General features: G+C 33.0%; 2 protein-coding genes across 2 annotated transcripts; one reads left to right on the top strand and one right to left on the bottom strand.

Annotated features, from left to right (window-relative positions):
* Positions 1 to 10,573: 10,573 nt before the first annotated feature.
* On the bottom strand, positions 10,574 to 13,044 carry LOC111002057 (UDP-N-acetylhexosamine pyrophosphorylase). Its single transcript, XM_022272151.2, has one exon. The coding sequence runs from the start codon at positions 12,833 to 12,835 to the stop codon at positions 11,378 to 11,380; it is 1,458 nt and encodes a 485-aa protein (XP_022127843.2). The 5' UTR covers positions 12,836 to 13,044; the 3' UTR covers positions 10,574 to 11,377.
* Positions 13,045 to 13,535: 491 nt separating this feature from the next.
* Positions 13,536 to 15,216, top strand: LOC111002068 (RNA exonuclease 4). The gene is made up of 2 exons (XM_022272169.2): positions 13,536 to 14,449; positions 14,671 to 15,216. The coding sequence occupies exons 1-2, from the start codon at positions 13,643 to 13,645 to the stop codon at positions 14,860 to 14,862; spliced, it is 999 nt and encodes a 332-aa protein (XP_022127861.1). The 5' UTR covers positions 13,536 to 13,642; the 3' UTR covers positions 14,863 to 15,216.
* The last annotated feature ends 4,396 nt before the right edge of the window (positions 15,217 to 19,612 follow it).

Genomic DNA, 19,612 nt, shown 5'->3' with positions numbered 1-19,612 from the left:
AAATAAGTAGCTGGCTGGGATAAAATCAATAATTTATGTAAAGGAAAGGTATTCTGATAGCCTTGCAGTTTGAAAGTAAGTGACCTCAACGAACGCGGAATCGCCGTTCTATTTTGTATCGCTTTTGTTACAAATTTGCTTCCGTGGCTTTACTCACAATCCATCTGAAATAAGCATACTCCCGAATTTAAGGACAAGATACAAAGTAGAGATGATGACCCGTATGTCAAAAATGTAAATATCATAGATAATTGAGGACTGCATAAAAATAATAAATATATCATAGATTATAAAAATGGCTGCCTAGGGTTGTCATCAGCTAAGTATTGCTTTTATGTCATGTCATCGTTTAAGGCACTGTTGGCCTTTTCAGTTTCAAGTCTGGTCGTGGGTCCGAACTTGGACTTTCAGTATATGTGCGCCAATACGGAGAACCAAAACATGGTGAAGAACCTTAGTGGGTGACAGACACAATAGGCTGATCTACTTTGCGTATAAGATAAAACATTCACTAGAAACAAAACACCCACTCAGAAACGCACAAAATAATAAAAATAATAATCAAAAAAGAAAAAAATATTTTTTGTTAAAGAAATACCTTAGAGTATATAATAATATAATAATAAGAGTATATAAAGACTACCTTACATTGTAAGTGTGTAATGTGTGTGTGTTATGGTTGTAACTGGCACTGGCTCAGCATTATGATGTGGAGCAGACGTGTTCCACAGCGCTGGTCATTCTGCCAGAGACCTCAATAGTTACGTTGGCACCTCAGACGCAAAAGAAATATAAAAATAATATAACCAATACTATAGTGTCAAGTGGCGCTAAAGTATTTTAGATTTCTAAATAGTTTTGGCTTGAACAACAATAGTTTAATTATAGAATGTAAATGCTATGTAAAAAACTAAACATGGAATCTTATTGGGAATATAAACTAAATATCCTTCATTATAATACATATTAAAGAATTTGCTTTCCAAGTAACAATGGATTTATGTAATACCTAATAAAATACAATAAAAATATAACAATTCGTCCATTAGTTCTTGTTACACTTTTCAAATAAAACATCGACATCGACCATTGAATTAATACCATAATTAGTTTTAATCAAATGTTATGTTAATGTCCTATAATCCCTAGATGGGGCAGAGGTTGTCCACAGTGAGTCTCCATCGCGTTCGATCTTGAGCCTCGTATTCCACCTAGCTCCAAGTAATACCGGTTCTCTTTGCTTCGTCTGCTACTGTACGGCGCCAGGTTTGCTTAGGACAGCCACGCTTTCGCTATCCATGCGGGTTCCAATCAAACTTTAATCAAAGTCCTCATCTAAATCTAGTTTAATGCACTTGATTTAATTACTTCGATAATTTATAAACACCGATATCTTTCACTTTGATTGTTTAGCGATTATTTTATCATTTATATATAAATTATCAAAGAATAAAACAGTATGTACATTTTTAGTGCGTATCTACGATACGCTACACAGTGATAAGATATAAGTGGGGTAAATACCGGTCACCTTTTGAGGTGTGGGCCAGAGAATTCTGCCTTTGTTTCATGATCCTCTGTCAATCTAATAGGCAAATAGGGTATGAGCTGCCTGTACCTAACACACTATTTGATTTCATAGCTGAAACATACTATTACCACGAACAGAATAAAACTAATTAATGAAAAAAAAAAATTGCTGACTCCCCTTTTAAAAAATTTCGATTTATACCTTTATTCTATCAAACTTATTTAAAAATTAAACTTTAATCGGCTGCGCGCAGCGCACTCGTTAAGTCTCCACTGACACTATGACTCCCTGCGGCCCCCTTGGTGGGGGCCGGGCGCGCGAGTTTATACGCCCGGTCCCGTACCACCCTGTATGGGTGCGCAAAACATACACCATCCGAATGGAGCATATGCCCCGAAGGTCAAAGTTCACCCCTCTCGAAGGAGTGTGCAGCAAATACCACGACCTTTCTTTTAAGTATCGTAAAATTTGAAACACGCAATCTATAGCTGACATCTTATTAATTGATATTATGTGCCATGAACTCCAGGCACTACGTTTTTGTCGACTTGCGAACCTTCGCCCAGTGTCCATAGGCGGATATCACTTAACACAACAGCCTGATGCCCGCGCGTCTCTTTAAAAAAAGGCGGCATTTTTTCCGGAATACAAAAAGCGCATCGTAAATTTTACAATTATTGAGCTATCTTGTTATGCTTTCATGCCAAAACAATTTGACCTTGACTTACAGACAAGACGCGATGTGATTTGTTATCACCTAACAAATTAAATGTGTCGTAATTGCGTAATAGATAAATGTTAATCGACAAACTATGTTTAAGTAATCGAATGGAAATATATAAAAAATACAATGACATAAAAAAGTGTTTTAAAACAAAGTAAAAATCAAGTTTAACTGTAAATTACAACCAGAGATAATTGCAATCAAAACAAAGCCATGACAGATTGCTTGGTTAAAATTACGTCATTTACGTCAAAGTCAAAATATATTTATTTATAGAGATAAGTTACGAATTAAAAAAAATATAATTATAAAAGGTTAAACATTGTTTGACGTCAAGAAGTTATACCACACTACACATTCAGCTGTATAAAGTGCAAATTCGGCCACACATGGAGTACTGGTCACATCTCTGGGTGTGGGCTCCCAGTACCAGCTCCTTCCACTTGACGGTATTCAACCAAGAGCTGTTCGCATCATCGACTACCAGTCGCTTTTCGAGTGTCTTGATCCCTTGGCGTTGAGTAGAAATGTGGGATCTCTTTGCTTGCCGCATTTACCATGAAGAGTATTCAGATGAGTTGTACGGACTAATAACTGCAACTAAGTTTCATCATTGGATGTCGAGGGAGATTACAAAATTCAGTTCCACAACTGAGGGTTTTTAAGGCAGTTTTTGCCGCGTACCACCACTATGCCTGCTCATAGAAGTGTTTCCGAACCAAATTGACTTTGCTCTTTTCTTGAAAAGAGCGTACCAAATCTTAAAAGTCCAGCAACGCACTCGCGAGCCCATGACATTGAGAGTGTCCATGGCGGTATGGCTTAACATCAGGTTTAGGTACCGCCAGTTCTATTAAAAGAACCAATGTATTACAATATGGTTTTCTACTAATTATTTCTATCCCGGAATATATAATTGGCCAATCTAAAATATATATAACTGATATTTTAGATTTGCCAATTTTTATTAAAATGTTGTCAGTGACATGACTCTATTATTTGCCTTTGAACATATAAGACCATATAAACGAATTATTTAACATAAAAAATGTATAATTCACGAGCATATCTGAACTTTGCGATTGCTTAAAATCCTTGACATTATAAATGAGACGCGTCGATGACATTTACGAGATTAAATGGTATGTACATAGTTTCGATTGTTTTTTTTTTACGAAAACGTTCAGTAAAACATTACCTTTATAAGAAAGTTTTAAAAACATCAGAAAATGTTCTAACAAAAAGAGATTGTAATATAATTAAATTTTTATATTACACAATAATATCTAAATGTACGAAAACCAATAAAGGTAAAATCACATAATATATATATATATATATATATATATATATATATATAGCGATGTGATTATTTACATAATTCGACCTTTTATTAATCAAAACCTATTGTTCTTTATATAGTTTTCGGAGAGTTTTACGCGTTTAATTAGACGCAAAAAAAAATTCTTCACCGTTCGAGCATATCTTAAATGCGCACATATACAGAAAATTCATTAGTATACAGCCGGGGTTCGAACCCACGAACTCTGGGATGAGAGTTGCAGACTGAAGCCACTATTCCAACTCTGCTAATATTATTATTATAGTTATTTAAATTGCATATTCTACTAACAATTCTAATAAAATCAAAATAAACACTACACGAATTTCTTGCTCTTATATCGTACGACGTTCCGTTACAACTAACTGCTTAGAATACATAATATAAGTACATAATATCCTCAGTACATTGACTTTAATGAAAGTGTGAGTCATCTGAATTCTTTACATGCCTTAAAGGACAAAGGAATACCTTATATAAAATTGTATTAGAAATTAATGAATAACTTTGAGAAATGCTGTCTTAAATATTTTCAATATTCTTAGCCCTTAGCTTCTTACAAATAAACAAAAGCTAAAGCTAAAAATAATGTTAAAATCAAAAATCATTTATTCATATAGGTAACATAATGTAACATTAATGATCGTCAAAAAAAAAAGAATCTTTCCTCCAACTCCGAATTTATTCCCATTGGAGTAGACTCTTGGACCGAAGTTCAAGTGCATAAGCTAACTAATGATGTAAGTTGTCGTCTTGCCGTTTTCATGTTGCTTTCTTCGCTCAACGAATAAATATTGCAAAACAGAGGGGAATGCAATAAAGATCAAACTTTTTCATATTTTTTTTTCGTTTGCACTAAAGTATATTTATTAACCAACCTAAACATAAGAATCAAATATTTACTTACATATTAGTAATAAAAATAATATTAAAACAAATTTTAAAAGTTTGGTCCCTGTGTACCTTTAACGCTGGCATCATTTCTGGCAATGTTCTATCAATTATTACTAAGGAGGTTCATAATTAATTTTCTTATTACAGTTCTTTATTTAATATTTAAACTAATAACTCTCAAACCAAAACTCTACTTGAATAAATCATTGAACTTACCGCAATTTGAAAGTGAAAGGCAAAAAGTCAAAATATTAGATATTTCGTTGCATAACTGCGTAGGTCAGGCGCGAATTCCGCCTACTTACCTAGTTAAATTAGAAATATGCTACCATCGAAACAATAATGCGTATAAGCTGTGGAAAGTACTTGTCTTTACGCCACTATGCGCCAATGACCATATTATCTATGGTAAATCAAGCGTATCTATGGTATAGCGCGTGCGGGTGAGCCCTAACAACATGACAGTAATATCGTGAAGCCTGGATTACCTTTATATAGGTCATTGCAATGGCCTTCATGTAATAAAATAAATATTTCTCGATAAAGAATCACAGTTTTTTTATAGAACTGGGGGCAAACAGACAGGAGGCCAGATGTTAAGTCATACCGCCCATGGACACTCTCAATGCCGGAGGGCTCGCGAGTGCGTTGCCGGCCTTTTAAGTTGACTAAAGAAATCAATCAAATGCAGAAAAAACTGCTATATGCCTTACTCATTGCCACTTCTGTTTAAGGGCGTAATATAACTTTAATTTTTCGTCTTCTTCTGTCTTTTGCTTCTGTAATTTATATTCAAAATCATTTATTTATATAGGTAACACAATGTACAGTTATGAACAAATTTAGAAATGTATACGAAATGTTTCTAATTTTACAATTATTGCCAGTTCTCAAATCAAGGGCATAGGACGGAAGAAACGAACTGGTAATAAACTCTTCGCCACTCTTTTTAATAAGTATATGCGGGCCATATTTGATATTAAAATTACGCCAATATATATAATTATCTCTTCCGACAGTTGTATGTCACAACCGATACGGTGAGGCGCCCATGAGGCAACTCGTTCTACCACATACCAGACAAATACTCTATTGTAATTTGAATATTTTAATTGAAATCCTAAATGCGGCTCCAGTAAATAAAAACGTATCGCTCATGGAAAACTTGAAAAGCTTCTAGCACAACTTCACTTCTGACGCAGCAATTGCCTAGTGTCTGTCGCTGGCTGCGTATCCAAACAATTTGTTTTGAAATGTATGACAGTTAACTCACTTGGAGAAGGTTCCAGAAAAGAAAAAAAGAAGATTTCAGAGGGATTTTTGAGGTTTCGGCCCTGGCTGAACGGTCGCAAACGGAGTTAACTGCCATAAATTTCAATAGAAATTGATTGGATACCTGGACAGCGATATCGCTATGGCATCCCGTTTAGTTAACGGCCTTAGGCCTTAGCACCGTCACTGTTAATTTTTGAAGTGAAACTTCTTTAGGCGCATGAGGATAATTTTTTTACGGATGAAACGTCACGAAGATGTGCAGCGTTTTTTCGAAGAAAAGGGAGAGAGCGATTGAGACCGTTTAAGAGAGAGTGAGAAAGGGAGACCGAGAAAAAATACACGCTAATTGTTGATGTTTTCGGTCAGTAGTTACATATTAGAACTTTAGATGGAAATTCTGTCACATAATGCAGTAGACGCAGATTTTTTATTTATTTATATTATCCTTAGCACGTATACAGTGTGAATATATATAAACAAATACATGGAGTGATTATATACTGGTACATGATCATGTTTTAGGGCTTTTACCTTCGTAATATATAATTTACAAAGAAATTTCACTTCTGAGATGTGTATTTATACATATATAAGTCACACTTTTTTCTTATATAAGTAAGACATGTCTGTTTATAATCAGAAAAAACTTATTTATACTTATGTGAATTGCAATGTGTGATGTGGCTAAATAAATGTTTGTTTCATTAATGACTTATTCAGTGCTAGCATAAAAAGTATCAAACGGAAATAAACGAACATATATTTGATTACATATTTAGTGTTGTATTTACATCCGTAAAAATTTAATGTTATGCGAGGCTACGAACCCGTTCCTTATTAATCCACTGAGCTACGAAGATATAAACAAATTAATTAGCTTGTCAAGGTTAAAACATGGCATTCACTTTTCGATTATAACAGGTTACGAAATATTACCCGTCTAGTTTTGTAACATGACAGCGACTCCGTTCAATTTTTGAGGGAAAATTTAGATTTATTTAGTATATCTGTGTAACAATAAATAAACCATAGACCTAAAATTAAAAAAAAATATTCCACGGAAAATGAATAAAAATATCGTAATTAACTTACTGCAAAAATAGAAAACAAGAAACGAAATGTATTAATATACTCTCACCTCATATGAAATCATAAATAAGTATATTAATTTTGTTTTAAATGGAGTCGTGTTATTCAAGTCACGCCACCAAATCTGGAGGAATAAATTAAAAAGAGCGGCGTTTCTGGGATGGGTACTTCGTCTGTTCTATGCCCTTGATTTCAGAACTGACTGTATTGTGACATTTTCTCTCCATTGGTCTAACCCGTCGCACTCATAAATTCCATTATTTGATAACTTGACAACGGTGTCATAAAGTTCGAAAATCGGCATATTCTTTATGAAATTTTTTTTTAAATAAATTAATCGTCGCGAAGCACATTTGTTTTTTATAAATTGTTTTTGCAGAAAGACAAAAAACAATATTATTACTTATTTGAAATATTTCTTCCTTCGATTAGCAAAGAGATTAAGATTTTACAGATGTCTTTTATTTTTGACCATTTTATTTATTTAACAAAAAGTAATTAAATTCATTTAGATTTTAACAATGAATACTATTTTTATTTCTGACCTAACTAACCATAGATTTAAGAACAACCTACACCTTTCACTATTTCACTGAAATCCTTAACTAATTGGGCTTTTAGTTTCGAATTCTATTAATAATTAATTTGGTGATACAAATTAGATATAATTTATCATATCTGTATCATCATATTTGTATAACCAAATTAAATAAAATTATTAATAGAGATATAATGGACGATTATAAGCAGGGCTCATTAAGAAACAAGAATTTCCAGTATAATTAATTTATTGCATATTTCATATAAGTATTATATCGATACCTCCTAAGTATACTGAGTCAACTAACATATTTAGGTATTTGGGTTTTTTTATATAAACGTACATAATTAACCATGATCTTCACGTTAGTGCAAATTTTTTTTTAAAAAGAACTATAGTTACCGAGATAATTTCACGTATACTAAATCAATTTCAACATCTGTTAAAATCATACATTGTATACTGATCCAAATAACATTGTATCAGTGTTCGCGGGGCGTGAGAAGGGACGCATTGATACAAGTTTATTTTGGCTCAGTATACGATGAATGACAGCCAGGGCGCATGCAACTTAAGTTAATATGCTCCTTTCATAAGTTTCTTCCAAGCAGTCAAGAAGATAATATTGAGACTACAAAAATATCGGTTTGCAAAACTATGTACTTGGGAAGTCTTCTAAAGCGACTACCGTGAGACAGTATCGAGATATATCAGTTAATACAAATATCAATATATGTTTTCATAAACCCAAAAAAGGTGTTTGTGAACAATGTCACATTTATGAAAATAACAAGCAAGTTACCCAGACAGATAAATAAAAGCATAAAGAGCATTTAAAAGAAAAAGAGAAAGCTAGAAAACAAAAGATACAGCAGCATTTGATCATCAAAAGTGTCTTAATGTACCTCACGGGAACGTTAGTGCTTTTTATTATAAACGGAAACTTATCTTCTCACGATATTCAGTCTGGGATCTCGACAAGGTTATTGTTTTTCATGGCATCAACAGAAAGCAAAGAGATGTGCAAATGACATTTCTATATGTGTTTTTAAGTTTATAGAAGATACCGTGGGTGAAGGTGTCAAAGAGGTAATCTTTTCGGTTTCGGTCAGACAACCGTGGAAGCCAATATAGAAATAGGTTTGTTTTCTTAATGTATCTGTTAGCTACTTCGCAGTTCTGTATATATATTAGCCATCGCTTTCTAATAGTGGGTCACACTCAAAATGAAGGCGACAGTATACATGCTTTAATTGAAAGACAGACAAAAGATAAAATGCTTTATACGCCTTATCAATGGTATACAGCTTTTAGATTTGCTATATCCGACGAAAAACCATACAAAGTTATTGAAGTGTCTCAGGATTTAATAACAGACTTTAAATCAAAGTAAGGACTTATAAACAACTGGACAACTACTAATGATGGATCTAAAATGCCTTGAAACAAAGTCACGGAAGTAGTTGTTAAAGCAGAAAATCCATTTAGGTTATTTTATAAAACGAGTTGCCAAAATGATGCTTACAAGTAGATAGATTGTGTAAAAAAACCTAAAGCTACACCAAATCGAAGAGAGTTGAATTTTAACATAGATAATATTTCTTAGGCTTATTTATAGGCTTAGACCCATTCCTATTTACCAAAATAAGTACAAACACTTCATGGATCTTTGTAAGACACTGGTGATTCCTAAGGAGTATCATTTGTTTTTTTATTAAATTTGATTTCAAAAAACTCTAATGGAGCAGATGACAGTGATTCAGACTGATTTTTTATACGCTTAATCTTTAAAATTTTCATTTATTTTGATAAACCATAAGGTTTAAAGCTATCCTTTGAGCGTCCTTAACTTTTTATATATTTTTGTTATACATTTATATTATTTATAATAATATTGTTTAACGTTAGTTACTATTTTTAGTTCCTATTACTTTTATTGATGTTTGTTACTTTTTATGAAACTTTAATGATACTACATTGATAATTTGTTTTAGTTGCATTGTTAAACTTGTAGCATTTAGTAAGGCTAAATAATATTAACAAAAAGGTTAAAAATTAAATAGTTATAACTAAAAATACATTATAATTCTTAAAAATGCGTTGTTTTTGTTAATGAGTCTACTTCTTCCTAGCTTTTATTAATTTCGTAAGGTATTAAAAATAAAATTAGTAATTAAAAAGCCTCGATTAATTATATTAGTCCAGTATACGTTGAGGTTTAAAATTCTAACATAGCTAATTACTTTCCTAGTATAATGAGTCAAGTGATGTAATTTCAATATTTTATTATTAAGTGAGACAAAAAACCCCGAAACTAACCAAAAGTAAGATGATAATAATTAAATGATAATCATATTCCATAATATGTTGGTGTAAACTATAGATTTTGATGTACAACGTACATGAATATAACTGGTAGTTAAACCATTTTACTATTGAGTCCCGCCCGTGTATACTAAGTCATGTACATAAAATAGCATTTAAGAACAAAAATCAGCAAACTCATGTTATGACAAAGGAAGAGCTTTCAGTCTTTATTATAAAAACATTAAATTTATTCTGAATTAGTTTGATTTCACAAAAATATAAACGATTTGCCTTAAAATGGCTCTCCTGTAAAATTACTAAAATGTCAGTTGACTCATTATACTTAGGAGGTATCGATATTATATAAAAATCTAACAATTTAATAACGTTTAATATCTAAAAATTAAGTACATGGAATTTTCAAATAAAAAGCCTTGCGATGCAAAGGGCTTATACACTTTGTAATCTATTTACATAAACAACTATAACGATTATATAAAATATAAACATCCATTAATGGGTAGCAATTGAGTAAAGCATAAATATTTTATTTCTTTCATTATAATACATTCCTGGAAGATTGTATACATAACTTAGATTAAAATAGTTCAATTTCGCTAGATTGTCTTAATCACCGGGAGGTTTTATTTCCAAATGAAAACTCTGCAGAATAGAAAAACAAATGCTTGTCAATTTCAATTTTCGATTGTCAATTTTAAAGAAGGACGGAAGGTCAATTCTTTTTGGAAATAGACAACAAATGGAATGCGAGTTTGTTTTTTTTACGAAACTAAACCGTTTATACTCTTCGAAATTAATTTTTCGGCAATCAACAATAATTATTGACGAACGTGAAAAAAATATTCGTGATACAGTATTATTTTTTATTTTACTCCCGGAACATAATACTTATATATTCATACAAATTTCTAGCGTTTCTATAAATACTAAAAACGTATATTACATATGTACATTGTAAATTTATTGTGATTATGACCGTTGACTAGAAATTTTGAAGGAATTTAATAGCATAGAAAAATCATATAACCTATGTTAAACATAGTATTTTTGACTTCATGTCTGTGTCTCACGGATTCGTATTACCAAAACTTATTTTTAACAAATTATCGAAAATTTGTGAACTTCATTCGAACGATCCGTAAAAACGAATCGCTAAGAATAGTTTCCGCATGAACTTTCTCATGTGAATCATCTAAAAGGTATAAAATAAAAATACTTTATAAATTGTATAGAAAATCAACAAAACAGAATGAAATAAGGATTTTAGCTAGTCATTAACCAATCGTAATTTTTACGAATAGTAGATTAATTAATGTCATTAATTATTGCTTGTTAGTAAATGACTTATGATGGTAATGTTTAAGTCTTAATGGCAGTATGCAGTTAGTTTTACAGCCTAAATTTTTTTTACTAAATGCTAAGGCAAGCTTTTCTGACCTAATATTTACATTTTTAAAGGGCTTTCATTTACAATTATTTTGTAAATCAGTCAAATACCTAGAAACATTTCAAGATTGATGAGATTGAAACAATTTTACATTTTTTTTTTAAATTATGAATCTGTTCTGTATAATTCAAAGGAGGTTTAATATAATGAATTTTTCAGTGTGTTTACAGATAATGATATTTATCAGATGAAGTGATATGATGTGATTAATGATTGCCATTTTGATAACCGTTACTTTCATGAATACCGCTTAAATGGAATGGTGAAATTGTAAACACTTCATTTTCAACAAACTCCCTCAAATTTTCTCCTCCGTAGGAAAGCAAGGGGGAAATTTCAACATCTATATCATCAGTTATAATACCACCTGCTTCCCTGATATACTTCCTGTGAAGCGTCAATAAGTCTTCCCGAGCAGTTGATGGGCAGTCTTTCTTTGCTGAATCTGCATTTTTCAAAGCTGAAAATTCAACATCTCTAGCCACTTCTAAGCAAATGAAATTCTCAGCAAATTCGAACACATCAAATATGAACTTTTCCATTTTAATACCATTTGGTTCAGTTGGTTTTATTTTAATACCATCATTAACATATGGTATTTTCTTTTTTGCAACATGGAGCTTTAGTTTCCGTTCAAAGTCTGAAATTTTTAGAAGAAAATCAGCTGAGAAGTAATGGTTGCATATGTTTCCAGCAGAGAATGTTAAGCGTCCATCCTGGTTTCGTCTGTTTGCAGCTTCATCTGTTAACTCAGAATATTCCACCACTTTATAATGTCCATTCACTCTACATACCACACCAACTGCTTCACTTGGTGAAGATTTCTGAACAACTTTTGCAGCACAATCAGCATTTTTGCTCTTACAATAACCAATAAATACTGGATCTGCCACTTTTATTAGAATGTTATCTACAGAGTGTCCGTGTAGATGCTGGATACCACGCTTTTTGATATCTTCTAGAATGCCTTGACTTTTCAATGCACGATAAAGGCCTCCATTTCCATCTGGAGCAGAGGCTATATGATGTTTTTCTTCAAGTAGAATTTTTCCATCAAAATCAAAACATGGAAGTGTACCCTGCTCGAAGTATACTATATTTCCTTCATTTAATCCAAAAAAGGAATGATCTTTGAAGTATTTTGCTGTAGGAGCTTTTGTGTGCTGAGAAGTCATAATATACCAAGTAATATTACCAAATTTGCCTGTTTTCTCTTCCGCCATTTGCTGCACTCGAAGAATTCTTTCTGCTTGGATTTGAAACAGGGTTTTGTGTGATGGTAAACCAACATCATACATGCCTTTAGGGTGACCAAACCCAAGTCTTGTAGCTTGCCCGCCTGCAAGAAGCAATACACCAACTTTTCCCTCAGAAATCTCTTGTAAACCTATATTTTCATACTCCATAATTTTTTCTTCAGTTAAGCTGGGAACAGCTTCATAGTGTGTTTGAGGAATGGGTTTTAATTCGTCATCTAATTTTTCCGATATAACTTTTGTTGTTTCGTTCGCTCGGTGAAAAGTTTCATTCATTTCCGCCAGGTCTAACTTCCGGATCTCTCCCGCCAATTGTTCCCGCTCATTATCATTAAGTTCCGGCCAATACTTGATAAGGTGTTCTTGACCATGGGCACTCACATAATCCTTAAGATTTTCGAACGACATTTTATGATGCGCGGCAAAAGAACTATATTATCTTATCGAGACCGATCGCCACGATTAGAAAGTGTATACTGATTGCGTTCCACATCACCTTCATACATTTTCACGTTAATATTCCCCACCACAAAAACACGTCGCCGTCGGCCGACTTTTGACATTTAGAGACAATTTTGTTTATTTACATTCTTGTGTAATAGACCACCTATTATAAAATTGTAATTTTATATATAGTAATGTACATTGCAGCTTTTAAAAGGTAATAATAACTTCATTACTAAGGTAAAACATCAATGATCAATGTAAATTGTAAATCAAAGTAAAAACAATAAATGTTGTTTTGTAACTTTGACAATTGATGTTTTGTCAAATGTCACTTTCAGCACGTTAGCTTATCAAGAGAATTCGTAGACATGATTAAATCTAACTTATAAGACCAACGAGAATATTAATATATTATAATAAAATATTATAAAGTGACAATAATTATGTGTTGCCCTAAGAAGTGTATATAATAATTTAAATATTTCACATTTGGCGCATTCTCTCACCTAATATTTTTAAACGAAACTTCTATACTTTTTGTTTGATTATAAAGGTCTATTTGTTACAAAATTTTATTAAACTTTAATAAATTAAAATTAAAAACAGATGGAAATAGAAAATATAGTATAAAATAATAAATCTTAACAGAATATATTTGATAGAGCTTATTTTATAAGTTATACGTAAAACTGTTGATATTTGTCATAAACCATAGACGACAAGAGTCGGGAAGCCATGTGGATATAACAGTTGATAAAATATAAATAAATGTTAATTTCCTTAAATGACTTACTGATACGGTTGCTATTTATTATCGATTTTGTGCTGAAAACTGTTTTCCGTGTTTTACTGTTTGCTTATTATATCCTAAGTAAACTTATTCATCAAGTTTTTAATGTAAACATGGTCGAAAATAATAAGAAACTTAAAACGAACCCAATAGGCAAACCTAACCAAACAATTGTTAAAAGAGGTATTATAGATGCAAATTGGCAAAAACTTATGCATCTAACAACCTTAAAGGACAAAAAAAGTGAAAAGAAAGAAGATACGGATAAAAAAGAATCGTTTAAAGGCACATTTCGTCGCGACAGAAAGAAAATTGATCAACAAAACAATGTTGCAAACAATCTGAAAACTTTAAAATTGAATAATAAATTAACAGAATTGGACAATGATGAAGTAGATAATGTTAAAGAGGAAACTAGGAAGGATAAAAAAAATAAACTCACTAAGTTTATAGCTATGGATTGTGAGATGGTTGGAATTGGTTATAATGGAGATGACCATATGATAGCCAGAGTATCATTAGTTAATAAATTCGGTGACTGCATTTACGACAAGTTTGTTAAACCGCGAGAAGAAGTTGTAGACTATAGAACTAGTATAAGTGGAGTTAGAAAAGAGGATTTATTAAACGGTGAAGACTTTATAATAGTACAGAAAGAAGTTTCCGAGATATTAAAAGGACGTATTTTAGTAGGTCATTCACTCAAGACTGATTTAAGTGTGCTATTCTTATCCCATCCTAAGAAATGTATAAGAGACACATCAAAATATAAACCATTTAGAAAGGTAATGCATCTTTAAAATTAAGTAATTAAACTTTAATATTATATTAATTACTTTAGTTAGTGTAAAAGGCATTGTGAAAGCTTCAGGGACATCATAGAATATGACTGAGTGTCAGGACAGAGAAGTGATTAACCATTCAGTCATCAGATAGATATCAGTAGTCAACAATATTTCAAATATTGTTTTACATCTAATCTTATGAAACAATTATTTAATTTCAGATCACTAAAGGCAGCACACCCTCCCTCAAACGTCTAGCGAAAGAAATACTAGGTATAGATATTCAACATGGTGAACACAGCTCTGTTGAGGATGCCCGAGCTACAATGCAGCTCTATTGCACTGTGGGCAAAACCTGGGAGCAAGCATTAAGTGAAAAAAGGGGTCATAGTCGCAAATTTGTCGAAACATAACAATTATTTGATATTACTGAAACTATTAATTTGGTCTTAATTTATTCTTAAAATTTCTTTTTAAATTTATTGAATTATAAGTCTATTTTTGCGACTCAGTCCATTTTCTATATTTGACATAAGTTTAGTAAAGAAAAAGCTTGATTGTAGTTCTTTACTATATAAAACTATTTTCTGATGAAAAGCGAATAAAAGATTAGATTATATCATATATATTGAATAACAAATCTCTTTAAAGCAAAAGTATTCTTAAATATAAAATTAATAAATTAAAAAATATAAAATTGTATGTAACCATAACTTGTCATGTCGAGGCAATATGTTTTAAGCCATTAAATTTCTATATAAATTGAATTTTATTTTTTATTTTAGACATATTCACTTTCATATACCACAATAATCATGGTTTAAGATGGGCCTTTTTGAAGTGAAACTTCTTTAGAATCGTTGTGATTTCAAACCGGATGCAACGAAAAAGCGACAGTAAAAAGAGACAGAAACATTAATTCATATGATTTAACGTGGGAGAAAATGAGATAGATAAACTTCTTTCGAATCGTCGTGATTTCAAACCGGATGCAGCGGTAAAGAGAGACAGAAACATCAATTCATCATATGATTTAACGTGGGAGAAAATGAGATAGGAGGCATTATACAGCCTCTATTTACTGCCGCTTTTTTTTGATCGAATTTCAAACTTTCGTTGTTTTAGTTTTTGTCAAATTAAAGATTTATATTAAACTTATAAATTAAAATGTATAATTAAAATATACTGTTTTTAAAGAACACACACATTTAGATAGTGGAAAATGATTAATTTATATTTGTTTTTGAAGGTTTCACTTCTACCATGTGTGAATTGCACAAATGTTTTTTTATATTTAAAGTGCTTTCCGTTTAGGATATTTGATACAAATAATGATTTTGAGAAGTTTTAAAAAACATTTGAATTTGTTTTCAAGTTGACAGATGCATATAATGATTAGAGTAGAGTGTATTAAAATTTTGACATTGTTGATTGTAAAAGAATGCTGCTCTTAGACCTTGACTAGTCTAACCATAAGTCAAAGGCCCCAGTGCCTAAGGGTTATATTAGCGCGATCCAGGCTATGACGTCATAATAATTATTGTAGCGCCTGTTTGCAGATGTCGCGTCATTCAAATATATAATCCGTTGATAATAAATTTGAATTTATAACACATAAAATAGTTTTTTTATTTATTTATTTATTACATAAATACATACATTATCCTTACAGACTATGACAATACGATAATGTCGAGAATCATTTAATAAAATATAGTTATATATAATAAAATATAGATAATTAAGTGCAGATAAAATATTAAACACATAATAAACACAATATCGCTACTGTGAATTCACTCTGCAAACATACAAATAAGTCGATAGTGTTGGAGACAGCATTCAGTAGGCGTAACGTTCTGGATAATGGGGATCTGTGCAACACAATGGTTCTTGCCCTTGGTATCGCAAATAACCAAGGCCTTCGCCGTCGCACATATCCCATAGGTACTAAGAAACCCGAAACCCCCCGTATCCTAAATTTCATGAAAATCCTTGGAGCCTATTCCGAGAGAGAGCTATATATATATAATAATTTAATAGCATATAGATATATTTAATACTGACCATGCTCGTGAAAGTGAACTACTGAACAGTTGTTGAGTAGAACCTATGTGGAATCTGCTGCTGCATTTCCGAACCAATTCAACTTAAGCGTACTAATTATTAAAAACCCAGCAACGGACACAGCCCTCTGGCACTGAGAATGTCAATGAATGTTATTAATTAAATATAAATACTCCATTCTACTCTATATTCTGTCATCTCTTACTGTTGCATCTTGCGAGTACGCATACGAGGGATAATTTTACGTGCCCATTATATTAGTTATCGTATAGAAGATGGTAAGTATTACGTAAGTAGAAGGTTGGTATTAAGTAGTAGTATTATTTTAATATAAAAATAGTGGTGCTTGCACCTTTTAATTCTGTCGGAAACAGGGCAACAGATTTCTGTATCTATTTCTGTAGTTTTCTGTGCCTGACACGATGCCGATTTTAGAGTTTAGGGTAGGTTTCTGGACGATGTTTTTAAATGCGCACTTCAGAAAAATCCCTCGTGGCTGAGAGGCGAACACTTAAGCCATTAGTGTTATAATTATAAAATACAGTAGGTAAGTGAAACTGGTATAAAATAAGGTACATTCATTATTATGTAAATATATGTTTCGTACCAATATTAGCTATGACGTACAAAAGATACAAACAATGTATGAGAAAAACAATTTCCGTAATTTAAACACAATTCTGTGTATCCACACAGATAATTCGAACTGCTAAACTAATTAAATAGTATTATTTAAACTATTTTATACAAGATATATTTTCAATTGTCTTAACCTACAAAGTAATAAAATATTTAAAAATTAATAGAAAGAAAATTAAGAGAAATTTGCTTCAATCTCAGGTTAATTTGTAGGTTAAGAAAATTCTTTATGTTCTGTATAAAATAGATTAAATAATACCGAAGAAGTATACAATATTATATATGGCTCTTACCAACGCCGTACATGTTGCTCACTCAGGCTTTCTTAGTTTTATAAGCGTGGCGATTAACTAAATCTCTTCGACATTTTCATTACATTCATTCGTTTCATAGCAATTAACATCATTATTTCGCTTATATTCTATTGATGTAAGTGGTTAATATTATAAAATCTATTTATTAATAAGCCACAACAATATACATATATGTATATAGATAATTAAATTATATTAATATACAATTACAAACTAAAAATATATCTAATAACTAACCTTAAAATTTAGTTATTAAAAAATATTATTAAAAGGAGTCCCTTTAGGCAAGGTTCCGAAGATACTAGCAGCGTTCCCCCTTTGAATAGCTAGACTAATTCTTTTTACGAGGTAGCTGCCAGCTCTTCGTTAAGTAGTGGTTAATTATAGATTAAAAATAAAATCCTCATGATGCCAATATCGGCGAGCTTAAAAAAGGCGTATAACTCTGCCTCCAGGTTCCTCAAACAGGAGATTCTTAGGGCAACGTGAATATTGCAGATTTGTCTAGAGATTGACTTGTGCTCCTGAGTTGGCTCAGGCACCTGTACTCACTCAGCACTGTCCCGAAGTGCTGGAGATAAGATAAAATAAGTACGTAATTGGATCCAGGTCTTGGGGGTAAGATTCAGGGTCCCTAGCTAATAAAATTCCTAAGTATCATCAAATTAAATATGTTTCTGATATCATGCTTGGTGTCGCTTGATAACACTATTAGCACTCCAACTATAATTGTACTCTTACAATTCGCTGGAAAGGAACTAGTGATACAGACCAGCCGTTGGCTGAGTTTCTTTGTTGTGTGTAACTCGCATTTGTAACTCACAACAACAATCCGGTAGACCGAGACTGCGTTGGTAAGCCGTAGTAGTGACGGACCTCGAATAACTGTGTTCGAAGTTGGAAAGAAGGATGGATCTCCAGCTTTCTGGCCGATCGGAGCATCAAGGTCGTCATCGACGGAGCATGTTCCGACCTTAAACCCGTGAACGCTGGGGTCCCACAAGGCTGTGTTTTATCCCCGACCCTGTTTCTTCTGCATATCAATGATATGTTGCAACTTAGCAACATTCACTGCTATGCGGATGACAGCACTGGGGACACTCTTTACACTGGCCGGGCAAGTATTTCTCGGGCAGATGTCGATGAGTACCGGAACAAACTTGTGTCTGAAGTAGAAACCCTACTACGTGGAGTCTCTGACTGGGGCAGACTAAACCTAGTCCAATTTAACCCCAAAAAGACACAAGTTTGCGCGTTTTCCGCTAAAAAAACACCCTTTGTCGCTACTCCTCTTTTCGAAAACACTCTCCTTAAAGCCACAGCTAGCATTGGAATACTTGGCGTTGACATATCGAACGACGTTCAGTTTCGCGGTCACTTGGAGGGAAAGGCAAAATTAGCCTCCAAAAAGCTCGGTGTGCTCAGCAGGGCGAGACGGTACTTCACTCCGGGCCACCGCTTGCAACTATATAAAGCGCAAATTCGGCCCCACATGGAGTACTGTTCCCACCTTTGGGCGGGTGCTCCCCAGTACCAGCTTCTTCCACTTGACCGTATTCAACGAAGAGCGGTTCGAATCGTTGACGACCAAAATCTCTCCAAGCGGCTTGATCCTTTGGCGTTGCGTAGAGATGTGGGGTCTCTCTGCATCTTCTACCGCATTTACCATGGAGAGTGTTCAGAGGAGTTGTTCGGATTAATACCTGCAGCTGAGTTTCATCATCGGACGTCGAGGCAGAATACAAAATTCCACCCGTATCACCTCGACGTCCGCCGTTCCACAACTGCGCGTTTTTCCAGGCAGTTTTTGCCGCGCACCACCACTCTGTGGAACCAGCTGCCAACTGAAGTATTTCCGAACCAATTCGACTTAGGGTCCTTCAAGAAAAGAGCGTACCAATTCTTAAAAGGCCGGCAACGCACTCGCAAGCCCTCTGGCATTGAGGGTGTCCATGGGCGGCGGTATCACTTAACATCAGGTGAGCCTCCTGCCCGTTTGCCCCCTGTTCTGTAAAAGAAGAAGCACTAAATAGATTTCGAGGAGCCTAAGGTTCACAAGGGGCTGTATACCCATTGATGATGATGATGATGATCAGTCATGCATCTATATATTTCTGGTACAATAAAAGTCTATAACAAATTC

This window comes from Pieris rapae, chromosome 22, assembly GCF_905147795.1.
Source record: "Pieris rapae chromosome 22, ilPieRapa1.1, whole genome shotgun sequence".
Classification (NCBI taxonomy): domain Eukaryota; kingdom Metazoa; phylum Arthropoda; class Insecta; order Lepidoptera; family Pieridae; genus Pieris; species Pieris rapae.
This window is presented reverse-complemented; position numbering and strand designations above follow the sequence as displayed.

Coding starts and splice junctions, on each gene's coding strand:
- LOC111002057 (XM_022272151.2), bottom strand. CDS start 12,835: ATGTCGTTCGAAAATCTTAAGGATTATGTGAGTGCCCATGGTCAAGAA.
- LOC111002068 (XM_022272169.2), top strand. CDS start 13,643: ATGTTAATTTCCTTAAATGACTTACTGATACGGTTGCTATTTATTATC. Junction 14,450..14,670: donor AATATAAACCATTTAGAAAG/GTAATGCATCTT, acceptor ATTTAATTTCAG/ATCACTAAAGGCAGCACACC.